This window comes from Mirounga leonina, unplaced genomic scaffold (genome assembly GCF_011800145.1).
Source record: "Mirounga leonina isolate KUSES-001 unplaced genomic scaffold, KU_Mleo_1.0 Mir_200, whole genome shotgun sequence".
Lineage (NCBI taxonomy): Eukaryota > Metazoa > Chordata > Mammalia > Carnivora > Phocidae > Mirounga > Mirounga leonina.
Genome location: NW_023270503.1, coordinates 14,436,476 through 14,458,492, shown reverse-complemented (window position 1 = coordinate 14,458,492; position 22,017 = coordinate 14,436,476). Strand labels below are relative to the sequence as shown.

At 40.5% G+C, this 22,017-nt stretch overlaps 1 protein-coding gene across 1 annotated transcript in view; it reads left to right on the top strand.

Annotated features, from left to right (window-relative positions):
- RAD51C (RAD51 paralog C) overlaps positions 1-22,017 on the top strand; it is a 48,258-nt gene that overhangs the window by 1,742 nt on the left and 24,499 nt on the right. The window contains exons 2-4 of the mRNA XM_035026730.1: positions 1,154-1,412; positions 2,161-2,327; positions 4,428-4,561. Of these exons, the coding sequence (XP_034882621.1) occupies positions 1,154-1,412; positions 2,161-2,327; positions 4,428-4,561 (560 nt within the window). The remainder of the gene's footprint in view (positions 1-1,153; positions 1,413-2,160; positions 2,328-4,427; positions 4,562-22,017) is intronic.

Below are 22,017 nucleotides of genomic sequence, written 5' to 3'. Positions count from 1 at the left end.
ATATCCTAAGCAAATCAGGCACTGACCTATCAGACTCATAAGTGATGTCACCCTCACCTTTCATTATTCCTTTCATTAGCAGCTTGTTTTGTAATTGCCATTTTCTCTTCTCAAGCCATATTGTCTGATAAGAATGAAATTATATAGTTGAGGAAGCATAAGTGTATTGTTTAAAGTATTTGTGCATCAAATAATTGTTCTCATTAAAAATTTTGGAGTGATACGTGAATTTTTCATGGTAGTGTTTCTATGAGAAGTTTTTATTATGAATAATACATGCACAAACTTCTTAAAGTTAAATCTTGTTTTAGGCGGTTAGAGGTCATTTTCATTCTCTTCTGAAAAATCATTTTTTTTTTTAAGATTTTATTTATTTATTTGACAGAGAGAGAGAGAGAGTGAGAGCAGGAACACAAGCAGGGGGAGTGGGAGAGGGAGAAGCCGGCCTCCAGTGGAGCAGGGAGCCTGATGCGGGACTCGATCCCAGGACTCTGGGATCATGACCTGAGCTGAAGGTAGACGCATAACAACTGAACCACCCAGGCGCCCCCAAAAAATAATTTAGATGCCTTATTAGATCAAGATAACTATGATTTCATAAAACCAAAAGGGATAGTAAAAGGACTGACTGCCTATACATTTTAATTTCTACCTCCTGAGATACTCTTGTAGGTACTCAAATGCTTTAGAGGTTTAGGTTTCTGGATTCTGCTTTTGAGGTAATAAATCTTTTAAGTATATAAAGACTAAGAAAACAAAGATGAATGCCTTTTTTAACTTGAAAAATTCAGTAGTTAATGGAATGTTATATTTTATTTTTATGTTTCTGTTTGTTTTTTTTTTTAAGATTTTATTTATTTATTTGAGAAGGAAAGCAGAGACAGAGGGAGAAGCAGGCTTCCCGCGGAGCAGGGAGCCTGATGAGGGGCTCGATCCCAGGACCCTGAGATCATGATCTGAGCCGAAGGCAGACACTCAACCGACTGAGCCACCCAGGCGTCCCTATTTTTGTGTTTCTTTACTCTTGGCATCACTCTTATTATCTAAAAATTAAAATTAATGAAGACAACCCAATAGCATGTTAAGACTTTTAAATTTCTAAAATCAAGGTTTGGGTTTTGTTGTTTTTTCCTTTTTCTTTTTTTACTTTCAGAAGTTGGGATATCTAAAGAGGAAGCCTTGGAAACTCTGCAAATTATAAGAAGAGAATGTCTCACAAGTAAATCAAGATATGCTGCTATAGCTGAGTCAGGCAAGAAGTGTACAGCACTGGAACTTCTTGAGCAGGAGCATACCCAGAGCTTCATAATTACCTTCTGTTCAGCACTAGATAATATTCTTGGGGGTGGAATACCCTTAACTAAAACAACAGAAATTTGTGGTGTACCGGGTATTGGAAAAACACAATTATGGTAAAGTAAAATGTTCCCTTCTTAAGTGTAGGCTTAATGACATTTTATGTAAGTAATAGAATATGGTGCTGTGGGTCTACATTCAGGAGACCAAAAGAGGATGTATGTGCTCTTAATTTTTTGTGTGTGTATGCATGCACATCAAACAAAAATCAGTTTACTATTTGTGTTACTTCAGTACCCCATCTTTAAATTGATATAATTATTTTGGTATCCAAAAACGTTTCTTTTGCAACATTGTAATGTGATCATTAGGGTAAACATGTAATATTCTGTTTTATTTTATTTCATTTTTTAAAGATTTTATTTATTTACAGAGAGATAGAGAGAGCACAAGTAGGCAGAGAGGCAGGCAGAGGCAGAGGGAGGGGAGCCTGACACGGGACTTGATCCCAGGATGCTGGGATCATGACCTGAGCCGAGGGCAGACGCTTAACGACTGAGCCACCCAGGCGCCCTCTTCTGTTTTATTATAGAATTAATTCCTGGGAATATATTTGAAGGTAGGTTTAGTATAAGAAAGGGTTTCATTCCCAGAGGCCTAAAAACCACTAAAAAGTCCTTAGTCATGGTTTTATGGGTATGCCCTCCCCCTAATCCAAATATCAGTTGATTCATATATATTTGGAGCAGAAAGTTAGCCATCTCTGTTGCCTAATGGTGGTACCTAATGGGTGGTAATGTGGAGTTTGAAAAACACTGCCTTAGATGATTATGATGATTTGGTCATTCAGCTTTCTCTTGACAGTATGCAGTTGGCAGTAGATGTGCAGATACCAGAATGTTTTGGAGGAGTGGAAGGTGAAGCAGTTTTTATTGATACTGAAGGAAGTTTTATGGTTGATAGAGTAGTAGACCTTGCTACTGCGTGCATTCAGCACCTTCACCTTATAGCAGGAACACATATGGGAGAGGGTAAGTTAGCAAGTAATCCTCTTTTTCTCTATAATAAAAGTAATTAGCATTTGTACCTCTCAAGCCTCAGCAAGAAGCCATTTGGAACATGAAGCTTAATGACTTGACAGCATCCTAGTATTAAACTCTCAGATCTTTCTTTTAGACTTAGAAATGCCACAACCTAGACTGGCCTTTTCTTCTCCTTTTATGGCCCTCACTTCTTTCTTTCTTTTTTTTTTTTTTTTTAAGATTTTATTTATTTATTCATGAGAGACAGAGAGAGAGAGAGAGAGACAGAGGCAGAGGGAGAAGCAGGCTCCCCATGGAGCAGGGAGCCTGATGCGGGACTCGATCCCAGGACCCTGGGATCATGACCTGAGCCGAAGGCAGACGCTTAACCGACTGAGCCACCCAGGCGTCCCGGCCCTCACTTCTTTTTTAAGATTTTATCTATTTGAGAGAGAGAGAGCGAGAACAAGCATGAGTGGGGGGAGGGGCAGAAGGAGAGGGAGAAGACTCCCAGCTGAGCAGGGAGCCAGAGGTGGGGCCTGGATCCCCAGACCCTGGCGTCTTGACCTGAGCTGAACGCAGACGCCCTGCTGACTGAGTCACCTAGGCGCTCCACCAAAGGAAGGTAGCTTTGAAAAACCATGTTGGAAATATTTAGAACATTAAGCCGATTGACCTTAGGGGGCTCTGAGTAGAATGTAATTGAGTTCATGACTGTGTTAAGTTTTATTTTTGTCAAGTAGAAATATTGTTTGATTTTTTAAGAAAACATATAGAGGTAATTTCAATTTAAATACTTAAAGGTATTCAAGTTCTTGCCCTTTTAATTACTTTTAAATCAAATGGTTTCTGGTTTGACTGTTCTAGTTTATTTTTTGGATGTGCAGTCCTCATTTTTTTTTTTTAAGATTTTATTTATTTATTTGACAGATACATAGCGAGAGAGGGAACACAAGCAGGGGGAGTGGGAGAGGGAGAAGCAGGCTTCCCGCTGAGCAGGGTTAGGGGCTCGATCCCAGGACCCTGGGATCATGACCTGAGCCGAAGGCAGACGCTTAACGACTGAGCCACCCTTATTCTTTATTTTTTTTATTTTTATTTTTTTAAAGATTTTGTTTATTCATTTGACAGAGATAGATACAGCGAGAGAGGGAACACAAGCAGGAGGAGTGGGAGAGGGAGAAGCAGGCTTCCCGCAGATCAAGGAGCCCAGTGCGGGGCTTGATCCCAGGATCCTGGGATCATGACCTGAGCCGAAGGCAGACGCTTAACGACTGAGCCACCCAGGCGCCCCCCTTATTCTTTAATAATTGAAAAAAAAATACTTTTCATAAGATGCTTGTATTCCCTTTAAATGAGTGTAATAGCTGGATATTTTAATTTTCATATGAGTACTAGTGGTTCTTTTAATTTTTTTTTTAAGAATTTTTTTTTTTTTTTTTTTTTTTTATGAGAGAGAGAGCACCAGTGGTGGGGAGGGGTGGAGGGAGAGGGAGAAAAAGACTACCCGCTGAGCAGGGAGCCCGATGCAGGACTCTATGCCAAGATCCTGGGGCCATGACCCGGGCGGAAGGCAGACGCTTAACCAACTGAGCCACCCAGGCACCCCTCCCCAAAAGTGGTTTTTAAAAAAATATATAATCTAAGGAGGATCTTACATTGTTTCTACTTAAATATCAAATTATGCTACAATAATAAAGGAAAAAAGTTACCATAAGGGAAAAAGATGCTTCTTTTGAACATTTTTCCTTTTAACTCTTAATTTGCAGTCCTATAAAAGAGAAAAACAAGAGAAATTCCATTATGTGACTTCTATTCAATGGAAGCCAGTAACTAGAAATATGAAAAGGCAGGCATTAAAACTCTAGTTGTGTATATGTATAAACAATTTCTAGATAGCCTAGCATGTAAGCAAATAGTGCAAAAGGTGAAAATAAGACGTCAGGAATTATGCAATGATAGTTTATAGTAATTTTGTTACAATTTTGTTATCTTTCAATTAAAGCGAAGAATTTTGTTATTCAAAGGTATTGTTTTCCTACAGTCGCCAATATATCAAAACAAATAACACTAATTATTTTATTTTAAGATGGTTTTGTTTTATTCTAGAGCACCCAAAAGCTTTGGAGGATTTCACTCTTGAAAATATTCTTTCCCATATTTACTATTTTCGTTGTCGTGACTACACAGAGCTGTTGGCACAAGTTTATCTCCTTCCAGACTTCCTTTCAGAACACTCAAAGGTATGCCTCAAACTACTGAAATACAGCTAACCTTTGGAATGTCTCTGGCGGTGTTTGATTAGCATGAAAAATAAGTAAATAGTATAGTATCATAAGCCTGTTCAAAAATTTCTTTTTTCCTTGTCCTACAATTTACTTATATTTACACATATTTAGCATATATACATATGTAATTTATGCCCAAAGTAAGAAATTGAAATGATATAGAAGGAGGTTCTGCCTCAAGTAATGGTAGAATAGCTTCTAACAAACTCTTTAGAAAGGTATAAAATGAAAAATACAACTTCCCTTCTACTGCTTCCTAGTACTTCTCCCTAAAGTTGACCACTATTGTTTCTTGTGTGTCTTCTCAAAAAATTTTTTATACATGTTGCAATATCTATCTACCCATTTTTAATATTTGCTAGTGGGGTAATACTGTAATAATGGTGTTGCACCTTCCATTTTTGCTTAGTGTTTTGCATATCTCCATCACCACATGTGGATAAACCTCATTCTTTTTTTTCAGCTACATACTGTTTAAGAGGGTGCTTTTGCTGTTGGTGGGAATGTAAAATGGTACAGTTGCCTCAAAAAACCATATGGTGGTTCCTCAAAAAATTGAAAATAGAATTACCCTATGACCCACCAATTCCACTTCTGTGTTTATCAGCAAAAGAATTGAAAGCAGGGTCTTTTTTTTTTTTTTTTAATTTTTTTTTATTCTTATATTATCCCCATACATTGCATCATTAGTTTTATTTTATTTATTTATTTTTTAAAGATTTTATTTATTTATTTGACAGAGAGATAGACAGAGAGAACAAGTAGGCAGAGAGGCAGGCAGAGGGAGAGGGAGAAGCAGGCTCCCTGCCCAGCAGGGAGCCCGATGCGGGGCTCGATCCCAGGACCCTGGGATCACGACCTGAGCCGAAGGCAGCCGCTTAACCAACTGAGCCACCCAGGCGCCCCCTGCATCATTAGTTTTAGATGTAGTGTTCCATGATTCATTGTTTGTGCATAACACCCAGTGCTGCATGCAGAATGTGCCCTCCTCAATACCCATCACCAGGCTAACCCATCCTCCCATCCCCCTCCCCTCTAGAACCCTCAGTTTGTTTTTCAGAGTCCATCGTCTCTCATGGTTCGTCTCCCCCTCCGATTTCCCCCCCTTCATTCTTCCCCTCCCGCTACCTTCTTCTTCTTCTTCTTCTTCTTTTTTTCTTAACATATATTGCATTATTTGTTTCAGAGGTACAGATCTGAGATTCAACAGTCTTGCACAATTCACAGCTCTTACCAGAGCACATACCCTCCCCAGTGTCCATCTCCCAGTCACCCCATCCCTCCCACCCCACCCCCCACTCCAGCAACCCTCAGTTTGTTTCCTGCGATTAAGAATTCCTCATATCAGTGAGGTCATATGATACATGTCTTTCTCTGTTTGACTTATTTCGCTCAACATAATACCCTCCAGTTCCACCCACGTCGTTGCAAATGGCAAGATCTCATTCCTTTTGATGGCTGCATAATATTCCATTGTATATATATACCACATCTTCTTTATCCATTCATCTGTCGATGGACATCTTGGCTCTTTCCACAGTTTGGCTATTGTGGACATTGCTGCTATAAACATCGGGGTGCATGTACCCTTTCGGATCCCTACTTTTGTATCTTTGGGGTAAATACCCAGTAGTGCAATTCCTGGATCATATAGTAGCTCTATTTTCAACTTTTTGAGGAACCTCCATACTGTTTTCCAGAGTGGCTGCACCAGCTTGCATTCCCACCAACAGTGTAGGAGGGTTCCCCTTTCTCCGCATCCCGCCAACATCTGTCGTTTCCTGACTTGTTAATTTTAGCCATTCTGACTGGTGTGAGGTGGTATCTCATTGAGGTTTTGATTTGGATTTCCCTGATGCTGAGCGATATTGAGCACTTTTTCATGTGTCTGTTGGCCATTTGGATGTCTTCTTTGGGAAAATCTCTGTTCATGTCTTCTGCCCATTTCTTGATTGGACTCTTTGTTCTTTGGGTGTTAAGTTTGATGAGTTCTTTATAGATTTTGGATACCAGTCCTTTATCTGATATGTCATTTGCAAATATCTTCTCCCATTCTGTCGGTTGTCTTTTGGTTTTGTTGACTGTTTCCTTTGCTTTGCAAAAGCTTTTTATCTTGATGAAGTCCCAAGAGTTCATTTTTGCCCTTGCTTCCCTTGCCTTTGGCGCTGTTTCTAGGAAGAACTTGCTGCGGCTGAGTTCGAAGAGGTTGCTGCCTGTGTTCTCCTTTAGGATTTTGATGGACTCCTGTCTCACATTGAGGTCTTTCAACCATTTGGAGTCTATTTTTGTGTGTGGTGTAAGGAAATGGTCCAGTTTCATTCTTCTGCATGTGGCTATCCAATTTTCCCAACACCATTTGTCGAAGAGACTGTCTTTTTTCCATTGGACATTCTTTCCTGCTTTGTCGAAGATTAGTTGACCATAGAGTTGAGGGTCCATTTCTGGGCTCTCTGTTCTGTTCCATTGATCTATGTGCCTGTTTTTGTGCCAGTACCATACTGTCTTGATGATGACAGCTTTGTAATAGAGCTTGAAGTCTGGAATTGTGATGCCGCCAGCTTTGCTTTTCTTTTTCAACATTCCTCTGGCTATGTGGGGTCTTTTCTGGTTCCATACAAATTTTAGGATTATTTGTTCCATTTCTTTGTAAAAAGTGGATGCTATTTTGATGGAGGTTGCATTGAATGTGTAGATTGCTCTAGGTAGCATTGACATCTTCACAATATTTGTTCTTCCAATCCATGAGCATGGAACTTTTTCCATTTCTTTGTGTCTTCCTCAGTTTCTTTCATGAGTATTTTATAGTTTTCTGAGTACAGATCCTTTGCCTCTTTGGTTAGATTTATTCCTAGGTATCTTATGGTTTTGGGTGCAATTGTAAATGGGATCGACTGCTTAATTTCTCTTTCTTCTGTCTTGTTGTTAGTGTATAGGAATGCCACTGACTTCTGTGCATTGATTTTATATCCTGCCACTTTACTGAATTCCTGTATGAGTTCTAGCAGTTTTGGGGTGGAGTCTTTGGGGTTTTCCACATAAAGTATCATTTCATCTGCAAACAGTGAGAGTTTGACTTCTTCTTTGCCAATTTGGATGCCTTTGATTTCTTTTTGTTGTCTGATTGCTGTGGCTAGGACTTCCAATACTATGTTGAATAGCAATGGTGATAGTGGACATCCCTGCCGCGTTCCTGACCTTAGGGGGAAAGCTCTCAGTTTTTCCCCATTGAGAATGATATTCGCTGTAGGTTTTTCATAGATGGCTTTTATGATATTGAGATATGTGCCCTCTATGCCTATACTCTGAAGAGTTTTGATCAAGAAAGGATGCTGTACTTTGTCAAATGCTTTTTCTGCATCTATTGAGAGGATCATATGGTTCTTGTTCTTTCTTTTGTTAATGTATTGTATCACGTTGATTGATTTGCGGATGTTGAACCAACCTTGCAGCCCAGGGATAAATCCCACTTGGTTGTGGTGAATAATCCTTTTAATGTACTGTTGGATCCTATTGGCTAGTATTTTGGTGAGAATTTTTGCATCCATGTTCATCAGGGATATTGGTCTGTAATTCTCCTTTTTGATGGGGTCTTTGTCTGGTTTTGGGATCAAGATAATGCTGGCCTCATAAAATGAGTTTGGAAGTTTTCCTTCCATTTCTCTTTTTTGGAACAGTTTCAGAAGAATAGGTATTTATTCTTCTTTAAATGTTTGGTAGAATTCCCCTGGGAAGCCATCTGGCCCTGGGCTTTTGTTTGTTGGGAGATTTTTGATGACTGCTTCAATTTCCTTAGTGGTTATAGGTCTGTTCAGGTTTTCTATTTCTTCCTGGTTCAGTTTTGGTAGTTGATACATCTCTAGAAATGCATCCATTTCTTCCAGGTGATCTAATTTGCTGGCATAGAGTTGCTCATAATATGTTCTTATAATTGTTTGTATTTCTTTGGTGTTGGTTGTGATCTCTCCTCTTTCATTCATGATTTTGTTGATTTGGGTCATTTTTCTTTTTGATAAGTCTGGCCAGGGGTTTATCAATCTTGTTAATTCTTTCAAAGAATCAGCTCCTAGTTTCGTTGATCTGTTCTACTGTTCTTTTAGTTTCTATTTCATTGATTTCTGCTCTGATCTTTATTATTTCTCTTCTCCTGCTGGGTTTAGGTTTTATTTGCTGTTCTTTCTCCAGCTCCTTTAGGTGTAGGGTTAGGTTGTGTACTTGAGACCTTTCTTGTTTCCTGAGAAAGGCTTGTATTGCTATATACTTTCCTCTTAGGACCGCCTTTGCTGCATCCCAAAGATTTTGAATAGTTGTGTTTTCATTTTCATTGGTTCCATGAATTTTTTTAATTCTTTACTTTCCTGGTTGACCCATTCATTCTTCAATAGGATGCTCTTTAGCCTCCATGTATTTGAGTTCCTTCCGACTTTCCTCTTGTGATTGAGTTCTAGTTTCAAAGCATTGTGGTCTGAAAATAGGCAGGGAATGATCCCAGTCTTTTGATACCGGTTGAGACCTGATTTATGACCTAGGATATGATCGATTCTGGAGAATGTTCCATGGGCACTAGAGAAGAATGTGTATTCCGTTGCTTTGGGATGCAATGTTCTGAATATGTCTGTGAAGTCCATTTGGTCCAGTGTGTCATTTAAAGTCTTTATTTCCTTGTTGATCTTTTGCTTAGACGATCTGTCCATTTCAGTGAGGGGGGTGTTAAAGTCCCCCACTATTACTGTATTGTTGTCGATGTGTTTCTTTGCTTTTGTTATTAATTGCCTTATATAATTGGCTGCGCCCATGTTAAAGGGCATAGATATATACAATTGTTAGATCTTCTTGTTGGATAGACCCTTTAAGTAGGATATAGTGTCCTTCCTCATCTCTTATTACAGTCTTTGGTTTAAAATCTAATTTGTCTGATATAAGGATTGCCACCCCAGCTTTCTTTTGGTGTCCATTAGCATGGTAAATGGTTTTCCACCCCCTTACTTTCAATCTGGGGGTGTCTTTGGGTCTAAAAATGAGTCTCTTGCAGACAGCATATCGATGGGTCTTGTTTTTTAATCCAATCTGATAGGCTGTGTCTTTTGATTGGGGCATTTAGCCCATTTACATTCAGGGTAACTATTGAAAGATAGGAATTTAGTGCCATTGTATTGCCTGTAAGGTGACTGTTACTGTATATTGTCTGTGTTCCTTTCTGGTCTGTGTTGCTTTTAGGGTCTCTCTTTGCTTAGAGGACCCCTTTCAAGATTTCTTGTAGGGCTGGTTTTGTGTTTGCAAATTCCTTTAGTTTTTGTTTGTCCTGGAAGCTTTTTATCTCTCCTTCAATTTTCAGTGACAGCCTAGCTGGATATAGTATTCTTGGCTGCATATTTTTCTCATTTAGTGCTCTGAATATATCCTGCCAGTCCTTTCTGGCCTGCCAGGTCTCTGTGGATAGGTCTGTTGCCAATCTAATGTTTCTGCCATTGTAGGTTACATATCTCTTCTCCCGAGCTGCTTTCAGGATTTTCTCTTTGTCTCTGAGACTCGTAAGTTTTACTGTTAGATGTCGGGGTGTTGACCTATTTTTATTGATTTTGAGGGGGATTCTCTGTGCCTCCTGGATTTTGATGCCTGTTTCCTTCCCCAAATTAGGGAAGTTCTCTGCTATAATTTGCTCCATTATACCTTCTGGCCCTCTCTCTCTTTCTTCTTTTTCTGGGATCCCAATTATTCTAATGTTGTTTCGTCTTATGGTATCGCTTATCTCTCGAATTCTGCCCTCATGATCCAGTAGTTGTTTATCTCTCTTTTTCTCAGCTTCTTTATTTTCCATCATTTGGTCTTCTATATCACTGATTCTCTCTTCTGCCTCATTTATCCTAGCAGTTAGTGCCCTCATATTTGATTGCACCTCATTAATAGCCTTTTTGATTTCGACTTGGTTAGATTTTAGTTCTTTTACTTCTCCAGAAAGGGTTTCTCTAATAATTTCCATGCTTTTCTCAAGCCCAGCTAGTATCTTTAAAGTGATGATTCTGAGCTCTAGATCTGACATCATACTAATGTCCGTATTGAGTAGATCCCTGGCAGTTGGTACTACCTCTTGTTCTTTTTGTTGAGGTGATTTTTTCCGTCTTGTCATTTTGTGCAGAGGAGAATAGATTAATGAGAGAACAAAATGCTAGCAGAGTAACAACGTCCCCAGAAAATATACTCTAAACAAATCAGAAAAGACCTGAAGCAGTGGGAAAAGAAAGGGAAAGAGAGAAAAGAGAAAAAGAAAAAAGAAAAAGATAAAGATAAAAACAAACAAAAACAGAACAAAACAAAACAACAACAACAAAAAAACCCAGAATGTGATCAAATATGATCAGGCTGGTATATAGATCAGTGCCACACACTAGATTTTGGGTGTATTTTGGTCTGTTAGAAGAAAGTGCCTCCCAAAATTTTAAAGAAAGAAAAACATATATATACAAAAATAAGGGTTGATATGATGAAGGGATGGAATATGACTGTAAAGATGGAAATTATAAAAAATTTTATAAAAGGAATTGATAAGAAGTTGTTTGAAAAAAGAAAGAAGAGGATTTAAAAAAAAGAAAAAAGAACGGGAGAGAATGTGATCAGGCAGGGGAGTAGAAAAAAAAACCATATACTAGAGATTTAGGGTATATTTTGATCTGTTAGAAGAAACTATCTCAGGGGCGCCTGGGTGGCTCAATCGTTAAGCCTTCGGCTCAGGTCGTGATCCCAGGGTCCTGGGTCGAGCCCCACATCGGGCTCCCTGCTCCGCGGGAAGCCTGCTTCTCCCTCTCCTACTCCCCCTGTTTGTGTTCCCTCTCTCGCTGTGTCTCTCTCTGTCAAATAAATAAATAAAATCTTAAAAAAAAAACTATCTTAAATTTTTAAAGAGAGAACAACTTATATATATATGCCAAAAATACGGGTAACTACTATGAAGGGATAGAATATGACTCTAAAAATGAAAAATAAAAATGTTTTTTAAAAAAGGGATTGATAAGATGTTGGTTGAAAAAGGGAAAAAGAAAAATTAAAAAAAAAAAAACAGTTAAAAAAAATTAACTTTGAAAGACTAAAGAATCATGGTAAAAAAGCCATGAATTCTGTGTGTAGTATTCCCCTAGTGCTGGAGTTCTGCCATTCTCATTGATCGATAAACTTGGTCTTGGCTGGCTTTTCTCGCTGATCTTCTGGGGAGGGGCCTGTTGCCGTGGTTTCCAAATGTCTTTGCTGGAGACGGAATTGCCCTGCCCTTGCCCGGTCTGGGCTAAGTAATCTGCTCGGGTTTGGTCTCCAGAGCCTTTGTTCCCTGTGAGCTTTCCTTACAGCTTTGGAGGCAGAGAGTGAAAATGGTGGCCTCCCAATCTCCGTCCCGGAGGAGCCGAGAACTTGGGGCCCTGCTCCTCAGTGAGCCCCTAGAGCAAAGCAGTCAGTCACTCCCGTCTCCCTGGTCTCCGGCCGCACTCTGTGCTCACCCGGCCTGTGACTGCGCGTTTCTATCTCTGGCGCTCGACCCCGTGTGGAGTCTCCAAACCCAGCAGATCTCTGTGGTTTGCTCCTGCGCCGCTCCTCCCGGGGGAGGAAGGTGAGTCTCCCCAGACCTGCTGCTTGTTGGGTCCCTGCTGGAGGAGCAGTGGCCCGACTGTGCCGCGGATCACGGTTTATGGCAACCCCGAGCTGAGAGCCTGCGCCTGGGCTCCGTCTCTGCAGCTGGCTTCTCTGCTCCGATACCTGGGAGCTCTTCTGCACTCAGGCACCCCCGGTCTTTCTGTGACCCCGAGGGTCCTGAGACCACACTGTCCCTCAAGGGTTCCACCCCCTGCTTAGCCACCGGAGTGACGTCCCTCAGCAGAGCAGACTTTTAAAAGTTCCAATTTTGTGCTCCGTGGTTCTATCACTTGCCAGAAGCGGCCAACAGAGGCCCCTCCCCTGCCATCTATCCTCCCGAATATCGCCTCAGATTCACTTCTCCGCGCGTCCTACCTTCCAGAAAGTGGTCGCTTTTCTGATGAGAGAGTTGTTGCTATTCTTTTCTTCGATCTCCTGTTGAGTTTGTAGGTGTTCAGAATGGTTTGATCCCTGTCCAGCTGAATTCCTGAGAGGAGACGAAATCCAGGTCTCCTACTCCTCCGCCATCTTGCTCCGCCGAAAGCAGGGTCTTGAAGAGATATTTGTAAACCTGTGTTCATAGCAGCATTATTCATATTACCTAAAATGTGGAAGCAACCCAAGTGTCCACTGATGAATGAATAGATGAACAAAATGTGGTATACACATACAATGTAATATTATTCATCCTTAAAAAGGAAAGAATTTCTAACATATGCTACAACTTGGATGAATCTTGAGGACATTATGTTAAGTGAAATAAGCCAGTCAAAAAAAGACATACTGTATGATTCTACTTACATGAGGTGTGAAGAGTAGTCAGACTCAGACATAAAATAGAATGGTGGTTACAAGGGCCTGAGGGGGGAAGGGGAAAATGGGCAGTTATTGTTTAATGGGAATAGAATTTCAGCTATACAAGATGAATGTTCTGTGTATTCTACATAAAAAAAATTGGGAAACGACTAAGTACCTTAATTTATTTAACTAATCCTCTTATTGGTGGTCTTTTAGATGCTATTATTAACAGTGGTTTGGAGATAATCCTTACACATATCATCTTGGGGTACATTTTTAAGTGTGTTTATGGGATAAATTTTTTTTTTTTAAGATTTTATTTATTTGAGAGAGAAAGAGAAAACGAGCATGAGCTGGGGGAGGAGCAGAGGGAGAGGAGAAGTGGACTCCCTGCTGAGCATGGATTGCGGCTCCATCCCAGGACCTGAGATCATGATCTGAGCTGAGGGCACACGCTTAACTGACTGAGCCACCCAGGCGTCCCGAGGTAGAGAAAGCAGACTTTGTGCTGAGGGCAGAGCCCGACCTGGGGGGCTCAATTTCATGACCCTGAGCTCAGGTCCTGAGCTGAAACCAAGGACTTGAGATCATGATCTGAGCTGAAGTCAGATGCTTAACCAACTGAGCCACCCAGGTGCCCCTGTTTATGGGATAAATTCTAAGTATTAGAATTATATTAAAGAGTATGTGCATATTTAATTTTGATAAATATTACACATGACAAAGACTCTCTGACCAAACTTTAGTCAGCCTCCTCTGAGCCTTTTTGAATATGCCTCGACTTTCACCCACATCCTGTCTTTGGCCTGACCAATCCAGTTCATTACTGTGAATAGTGCTGCTGTGAACATAGGGGTACAGTAGTAAAGAATCCTGTAAATTAGTTTAGAGAGAATCTCCCACCTTTAATTTCTGATCACCCTTGATATTTCAAGTTCCTCATTCCCCACTTTCAATGTTATGTCTTTGACCTGCCTATATAGCAAGAATTCTGTTAGGTCACGTTACCAAGAATCCTACCATTGATGTCTCCTCCTAATAATTTTCTATTCACTGACACTCACTCTGCTCCTTGGCTATAAATCCCCACTTGTCCTTGTTGTATTTGGGGTTAAGCCCAATATCTCTTCCCTATTACAAAACCCATCAAAAAGGATATTGCTATCTTCTTGTATAAAGTCTTCCTTACTATTTTAACAGGTGTCAATAATTTTTTTTTTAACACAGATTGCCCTTCAAAAAGGTTGTACCAGTGGATCAAAAAACAAGACTGAACTATATGTTGACTACAAGAAACCCACTTCAAGGGTGCCTGGCTGGTTCAGTCAGTGGAGCGTGCGATTCTTCTTTTTTAGAGAGAGAGAGAGTGCAAGTGTGAAGGAGCAGAGGGAGAAAGAATATCTTAAGCAGACTCCACGCCCAGGGCCCAGTGTGGGGCTCGATCTCACAACCCTGAGATCATGACCTGAACCAGAATCAAGAGTCAGATGCTTAACCAACTGAGCCATTCAGGTGCCCAAGTGTGCAACTCTTTTTTTTTTTAAAGATTTTATTTATTTATTTATTTGACAGAGAGAGAGAGAGAGAGACAGCGAGAGAGGGAACACAAGCAGGGGGCAGTGGGAGAGGGAGAAGCAGGCTTCCCGCTGAGCGGGGAGCCCGATGCGGGGCTCGATCCCAGGATCCTGGGATCATGACCTGAGCCGAAGGCAGACCCTTAACGACTGAGCCACCCAGGCACCCCTCAAGTGTGCAACTCTTGATGTCAGGGTTGTGTGTTCAAGCCCCATGTTAAGGGTAGAGATTACTTAAAAAAAAAAAATCTTAAAAACCCACTTTAGATATAAAGATACCTGTAGATTAAAAGTAAATGATCAGAGAAAGATCTACCATGTTAACACTAATCAAAAGAGGGTGCCTGGGTGGCTCAGTCGTTGAGCGTCTGCCTTCGGCTCAGGTCTGGGATCGAGCCCCACGTTGGGCTCCCTGCTCGGCGGGAAGCCTGCTTCTCCCTCTCCCACTCCCTCTGCTTGTGTTCTTGCTCTCGCTGTCTCTCTTACTGTCAAATGAATAAATAAAATCTTAAAAAAAAAAACAAAAACACTAATCAAAAGAAAGCAAGAGTAGCTATATTTATTTTAGAGAGCAGGTATCAGACCAAGGAAAGTTATCAGGGATAAAGAGGGACATTACATAATGATAAAAAGGTCAGTTCCGCAAAAAGATGTAACAATTCCTAACATGTATGTGCATGACAACAGAGCATCAAACTTAATGAAGCAAAAACTGAGAACTGCAAGGAGAAGTAGATGATTTTGCTATATTTGGAGTCTTTAGCAGCTAATAGAAATGGACAGATCCAGCAGACAAAACCAGTAAGAATGTAGATGAACTCAACACTACCAAACAATTGGATATAATGGATATCTATAGACTACTTCGTCCAACAACAGAATATATGTTCTCAGTTCATGTGGAACTTTCAAGATAGACATTTTCACAAAACTATCAAATCTCCCACCTGTTCTCCAAAGGGCCCATTTATCTTTCCAAAGGTTATTTGTTTTCCTGTGAATACCCTTTCTCTGTTCCGTGAATTTTCCTTTCATTTTCTTTTTTTTTTTTTTTTTAAAGATTTTATTTATTTATTTGACAGAGACACAGCGAGAGAGGGAACACAAGCAGGGGGAGTGGGAGAGGGAGAAGCAGGCTCCCCATGGAGCAGGGAGCCCGATGTGGGGCTCGATCCCAGGACCCTGGGATCATGACCTGAGCCGAAGGCAGATGCTTAACAACTGAGCCACCCAGGCGCCCCTCCTTTCATTTTCTTGACAGTGCCCTTTGATACACGAAAATGTTAAATTTTGGTGAAGTCCAATTATCCTTTGGTTGTTGTTGCTTATGTTTTTGGTGTTATGTATGAGAAGTCATTGCCAAGGGGCGCCTGGGTGGCTCAGTTGGTTAAGTATCTGACTCTTGATTTTGACTCAGGTCATGATCTCAGGGTTGTGAGATTGAGCCCCACGTCAGGCTCTTCGCTGGGCATGGAGCCTGCTTAAGATTTTCTCTCTCCAGGGCACCTGGGTGGCTCAGTTGGTTGGGCATCTGCCTTTGGCTCAGGTCATGGTCCCAGGGTCCTGGGATCGAGTCCCGCATCGGGCTCCTTGCTTTGCAGGGAACCTGCTTCTCCCTCTCCTCCCCACTTGTACTCTCTCTCACTATCTGTCTCTCTCTCTCAAATAAATAAAATCTAAAAGAAAATTTTTAATTAAAAAGATTTTCTCTCTCCCTCTGCCCCTCCCCTGCTCATGCGTGCTCCTTTTTATTTTTTTTTTAAAGATTTATTTGAGAGGGCACAAGCAGAGGGAGTGGCAGGCAGAGGGAGAAGCAGGTTCTCCACTGAGCAGGGAGCCCGATACGGGACTCGATCCCAGGACCCTGGAATCATGAGCTGAGCTGAAGGCAGATGCTTAACCTACTGAGCCACCCAAGCACGCCTCTCTCTCTCTCTCTCACTCATTCACTCTTTTTCTTTGCTAAATCCAATATCATGAAAATTTACTTCTAAGATTTTATAGGGGAGGAAAAAGTTTTCCTCAACCCTCTTACGGTCTCTGGCTGGGTCTGAAAATTAAACTGACAGGGAGCGTAACAGGAGAAAATCACACACATTTTACTGAACTTTTATATATACATGGGAGCCTTCTACAAGACAATAAAAACCCAAAGAAGTGACTAGAACAGGAAGCTTTTATATCTTTTAGGCAAAAACAGTAAATTTGTGAAGAATTGATAAGACAAAGGGGTTTGGGCTAGAGGTGGTAAATTATGTAGTAATTTGGAAGATAATTAACAAGGTTTGTTTATATACCTTCTCAACCCTAAATTCCCTGTCTCTCGTGATAGGGCGTCTCCTTTTTTCCTGATAGAGGGAGGGTACCTTTCACACAGGAGATTTATCTCCTGCTTTCTGGGAAGAAGAGAGAGACTAGGAGGTCAAATTGATCTTCCTGCTTCTGTTGTTTTCTCAAACTTCTACTTAAGGTATTCAGTATGCCGGGGCACCTGGGTGGCTCAGTGTCCGGTCTCAGGGTTGTAAGATGGAGCCCTGTGTCAAGTCCCTTGTCGGCCTTCGCGCTTAGTAGGGCATCTGCTTCTCTCTCTCTCTGCCCCTCCCCCATGCATGTGCATGCTCACTGTCTCTCTCAAATAAATAGCTAAATAGATACTCAGTATGCCAAGGGGCCAAATTTTGGGGTAGCATGTCCTGAACTCCAATCAGTTTAATAGCTTAACTTTTTTATTTGGAACTTTAATACTTGGGTTAATTTTTTATACACAGTCTGAAGTAAGTGTCCAACTTCATTTTGTATGCAGACATCCAGTTGTTCCAGCACCATTTGTTGAAAAGACTACTCTTTCCCCATTGAATGGGCTTGGCATCCTTGTTGCAAATCCGTTGACCATAGATGTGTGGGTTAATTTCTGGACTCTATTAATGTACATGTCTGTTCTATGCCAGTATCACACAGTTTTGATTAGTAGCTTCATAGTATGTTCTGAAATTGGGACATATGAGTTATTTTCTTTTCTTTTTTTTTTTTTTTTTTGACCATATGAGTTATTTTCAAGATTGTTTTGGCTATTCAGGGCCCCTTGCAATTCCATCTGAATTTGATCCATATGAATGGAGTCTTACTTATTTCTGCAGAAATGCAGTTGGAATTTTGATAGAGATTATATTGAATCTGTAGATTTAATCATGGTATAAATCCTTTAAAAAAAAAAGTTTTATTTTTAAGTAATCTCTACACCCAGCATAGGGTTCAAACTCAACCCTGAGATTAAGAGTCAGATGCTGCACTGACTGAGCCAACCGGGTGCCACATAATTCAATTAAATTTAATTAATATACCACTATATTTCATATATTTTCCACTAGGTGAATTATTGGGTTATAAATTTTGAAATAATTGTCCAGCATTTCTTTAGTCACCAAAAGAAAATGAGAATATAGATCTGCTTTTTTTTTTTTTTTTTTTTTGTGGCTTGCACATTTATTTATTCACCAAATATTTATTGAGTCTACTTTGGCCAGACACTATTGTATAAGTTCTTTTAATATGCTGCAGGATTCCATTTGGTAGTATTTTGTTGAGGATTTTTGTATCTGTAATTGGTCTGTAGTTTTCTTTTTTTTTTAAGATTTTATTTTTTTGACAGAAAGAGACATAGCGAGAGAGGGAACACAAGCCAGGGGGAGTGGGAGAGGGAGAAGCAGGGAGCCCGATGTGGGACTCGATCCCAGGACTCTGGGATCATGACCTGAGCTGAAGGCAGACACTTAACGACTGAGCCACCCAGGTGCCCCTCCACCTAATTTTTATTACTTCTTTTGTTTTGCCTTCTTTGAGTTTAGTTTGCTCTTCTTTTTTCTAGTTCCTTAAGGTCCAAGTTTTGGATATTGGTCTGAGATCTTTCTTCCTTTCTTTCTGTCTTTTAAAATATAGTTGTTTAGAGCTCTACATTTCCTATGGAGCACTTCTTACACTGTATTTTATAACTTGGTATTATTGTGTTTTTATATTCATTCATCTTTAAGTGTTTTCTAATTTCCCTTGTAATGTCTTCTTTGACTCATTCATTATTTAAGAATGTGTTGTTTAGGGTTACCTGGCTGGCTCAGTTGATAGAGCATGTGACTCTTGATCTCAGGGTTGTGAGTTTTTTGTTGTTATTTTGGTGGTTTTTTTTTTTTTTTTTAAGTTTATTTAAGTAATCGCTATATCCAATGTGAGACTTGAACTCATGACCCCAAGATCAAGAGTCCCATGCTCTTCCAACTGAGCCAGCCAAGTGCTCTTGGGGTGGTGTGTGAGCCCCATGTTGGGTGTAGAAATCACTTAAAAAAAAAAAAGTGTGTCTTGTTTAATTTCTATATATTTGTGAATTTTCCAAATTTCCTTCTGATGTTTGTTTCTAATTCCATTATATTCCGGTCAGAGAAGATACTTTATATAAGATTCCATGTTTATACATTTATTGAGACTTATTTTGTTACCTAACATCTAGGTCTATCCAGGAAAATGTTCCATGTGCATTTGAGAAGAATGTGTAATCTGCTATTGAGTGGAGCGTTTTATATATATTTATATATCTGTTTCTTTTCTTTCTTTTTTTCTTTTTATGGGTCAACCTTTATTGGTGAGCAGGCAGGTGGTGGGTGAGTCAGGATGCTGGGGAGCAGCTGGGGAGGAGGTTCTGCAGTTGCCATCACAGCATATAATTGCTATATCTTCTTGCTGAACTGAACCTTTTATTATTATACAATTTTTATATTATATAAATTATTATTTATTTTTACCCTTCTTTGTCTCTTGTAACAAGTTTTCTCTTGAAGTCTTTTTTTTTTTAATAAAACTTTTTATTTTAAAGATTTTATTTATTTGACAGAGAGAGACACAGCAAGAGAGGGAACACAAGCAGGGGGAGTGGGAGAGGGAGAAGCAGGCTCCCCGCAGAGCAGGGAGCCTGATGCGGGACTCGATCCCAGGACCCTGGGATCATGACCTGAGCCGAAGGCAGACACTTAACGACTGAGCCACCCAGGCGCCCCTTTTGAAGTGTCTTTTATCTGATACTAGTATAGCCACTACAGCTCTATTCTGGTTACTGTTTGCAGGGAATATCTTTTTCCATCCTTTCATTCTTATTTGTATCTTTGTTTTGTTTTTAAGTTTTATGTAAGTAATATTTACACACAATGTGGGGCTCAAACTCATGACCCCGAGATCAGTTGTCGCATGCTCCTCCAAATGAGCCAGCCAGGTGCCCCACTTATTTGTATCTTTGGATCTAAAATGAGTCTCTTGCGGGGCGCCTGGGTGGCTCAGTTGCTTGGGCGACTGCCTTCGGCTCAGGTCATGATCCTGGAGTCCCGGGATCGAGTCCCGCATCGGGCTCCCTGCTTGGCAGGGGGTCTGCTTCTCCCTCTGACCATCTTCCCTCTGACCCTCTTCCCTCTCGTGCTATCTCTCATTCTCTCTCTCAAATAAATAAATAAATAAATCTTTAAAGAAAAAAAATAAATAAAATGAGTCTCTTGCAGAAAGCCTATAGTTAGATCATTTTTTAAAATCCATTCTGCCATGGGTTAGCCTGGTGGTGGGTATTGAGGAGGGCACATTCTGCATGGAGCACTGGGTGTTGTGCACAAACAATGAATCATGGAACACTTCATCTAAAACTAATGATGTAATGTATGGGGATTAACATAAGAATAAAAAAATATATATAAAAAAAAAATCCATTCTGCCAATCTCTGCCTAAGTCTGTGACTTAGGATGATTCGACTTAAAAGTTTTTTATTTTATTTATTTTATTTTAATTTTATTTTATTTTATTTATTATTTTTAAAGATTTTATTTATTTATTTGACAGAGAGAGAAAGAGCGCGCGAGTGCACGCACAAGCAGGGGGAGTGGCAGAGGGAGAGGGAGAAGCAGGTTCCCCACTGAGCAGGGAGCCCAACGCGGGGCTCGATCCCAGGACCCTGGGATCATGACCTGAGTCGAAGGCAGATGCTTAACCCACTGAGCCACACAGGTGCCCCAAGTTTTTTTATTTTACAATGGTGCAAAAGTGATACGTATTCAGTAAAAACTGTACATTGAATTTTGATCTTTTCCTAGGCTAGTGATATTCAGTGTAGTACTCTTGCAGTGAGCCACAGCTTTCAATCAGCCATGCAATCATGAGGGTAAACAAGCAATACGCTTACAGCCATTCTGTACCTATATAACCATTCTATTTTTCACTTTTAGTACAGTATTCAGTAAATTATATGAGAGATTTGGTGCTTTATTATAAAATAGGCTTTGTGTTAGATGGCGCCCTTAATTTTTTTTTAATTGGAGCCCAGCATGGGGCTTCAACTCATGACCCGGAGATCAAGACCTGAGCTGAGACCAGTAGTCGGGCGCTCAGCCAACTGAGCCACTCAGACACCTGGAAATGTCTTAATTTCTGCTTTATTTTCGAAGAATGCTTTTGCCAGATACACAATTTTTGGTTGTGACAGTATTTTCTCTGTCAACAATTTGTATGTATCATCCTATCACTTTCTGGCCTTTGGGAACCACTGAATGAATGTGTAAATGAATAAATACACACATACACACACACATGATCTGATTCTTCTTACCTCTTAATTGGTATGCTGGTAAATGTTTAGTGACTGGCTTTCCAGGAAAAAAAGTGTATGCACATATATACGTACATAAGTTTATTATAAAGTTGCTGATATAAAAGATGTATAGCACACCATTTACAAATAATAATAAAACATGTGATACTTTTTATTGTAAATTTGTGTAGCCAACTGGGTCTTATAGAAAGCTTTCATTGATTTGGTTTTTTTGTTGAGGTTAATTTCACATAAGATAATTCACCGTTTATTTGAGATTTAAGATTCCGTTTATTTGAGGGTGCCTGGGTGGCTCAGTTGTTAAGCGTCTGCCTTTGGCTCAGGTCATGATCGCAGGGTCCAGGGATCGAGTCCCACATCAGGCTCCCTGCTCCGCGGGGAGCCTGCTTCTCCCTCTCCCACTCCCCCTGCTTGTGTTCCCTCTCTCGCTGTGTCTCTGTCTGTCAAATAAATAAAATCTTAAAAAAAAAAAAGATTCCATTTATTTGAGAGAGAGAGAGCACATGCACATGCACACAAGTGGGAGGGGAAGGGAGAGGGAGAAGCAGACTTCCTGCTGAGCAGGGAACCGGACTGAATGGTGGCTTGGCTCAATCCCAGGACCCCGAGATTACGACCTGAGCCAAAGGCAGACTCTTAACCGAGTGAGCCACCCAGGCGCCTCCAAGATTTACCATTTAAAAGCGAACAATTCAGGGGTGCCTGGGTGGCTCAGTGTGGTTAAGCATCTGCCTTCAGCTCGCGTCATGATCCCAGAGTCCTGGGATCAAGTCCTGCATCGGGCTCCCTGCTT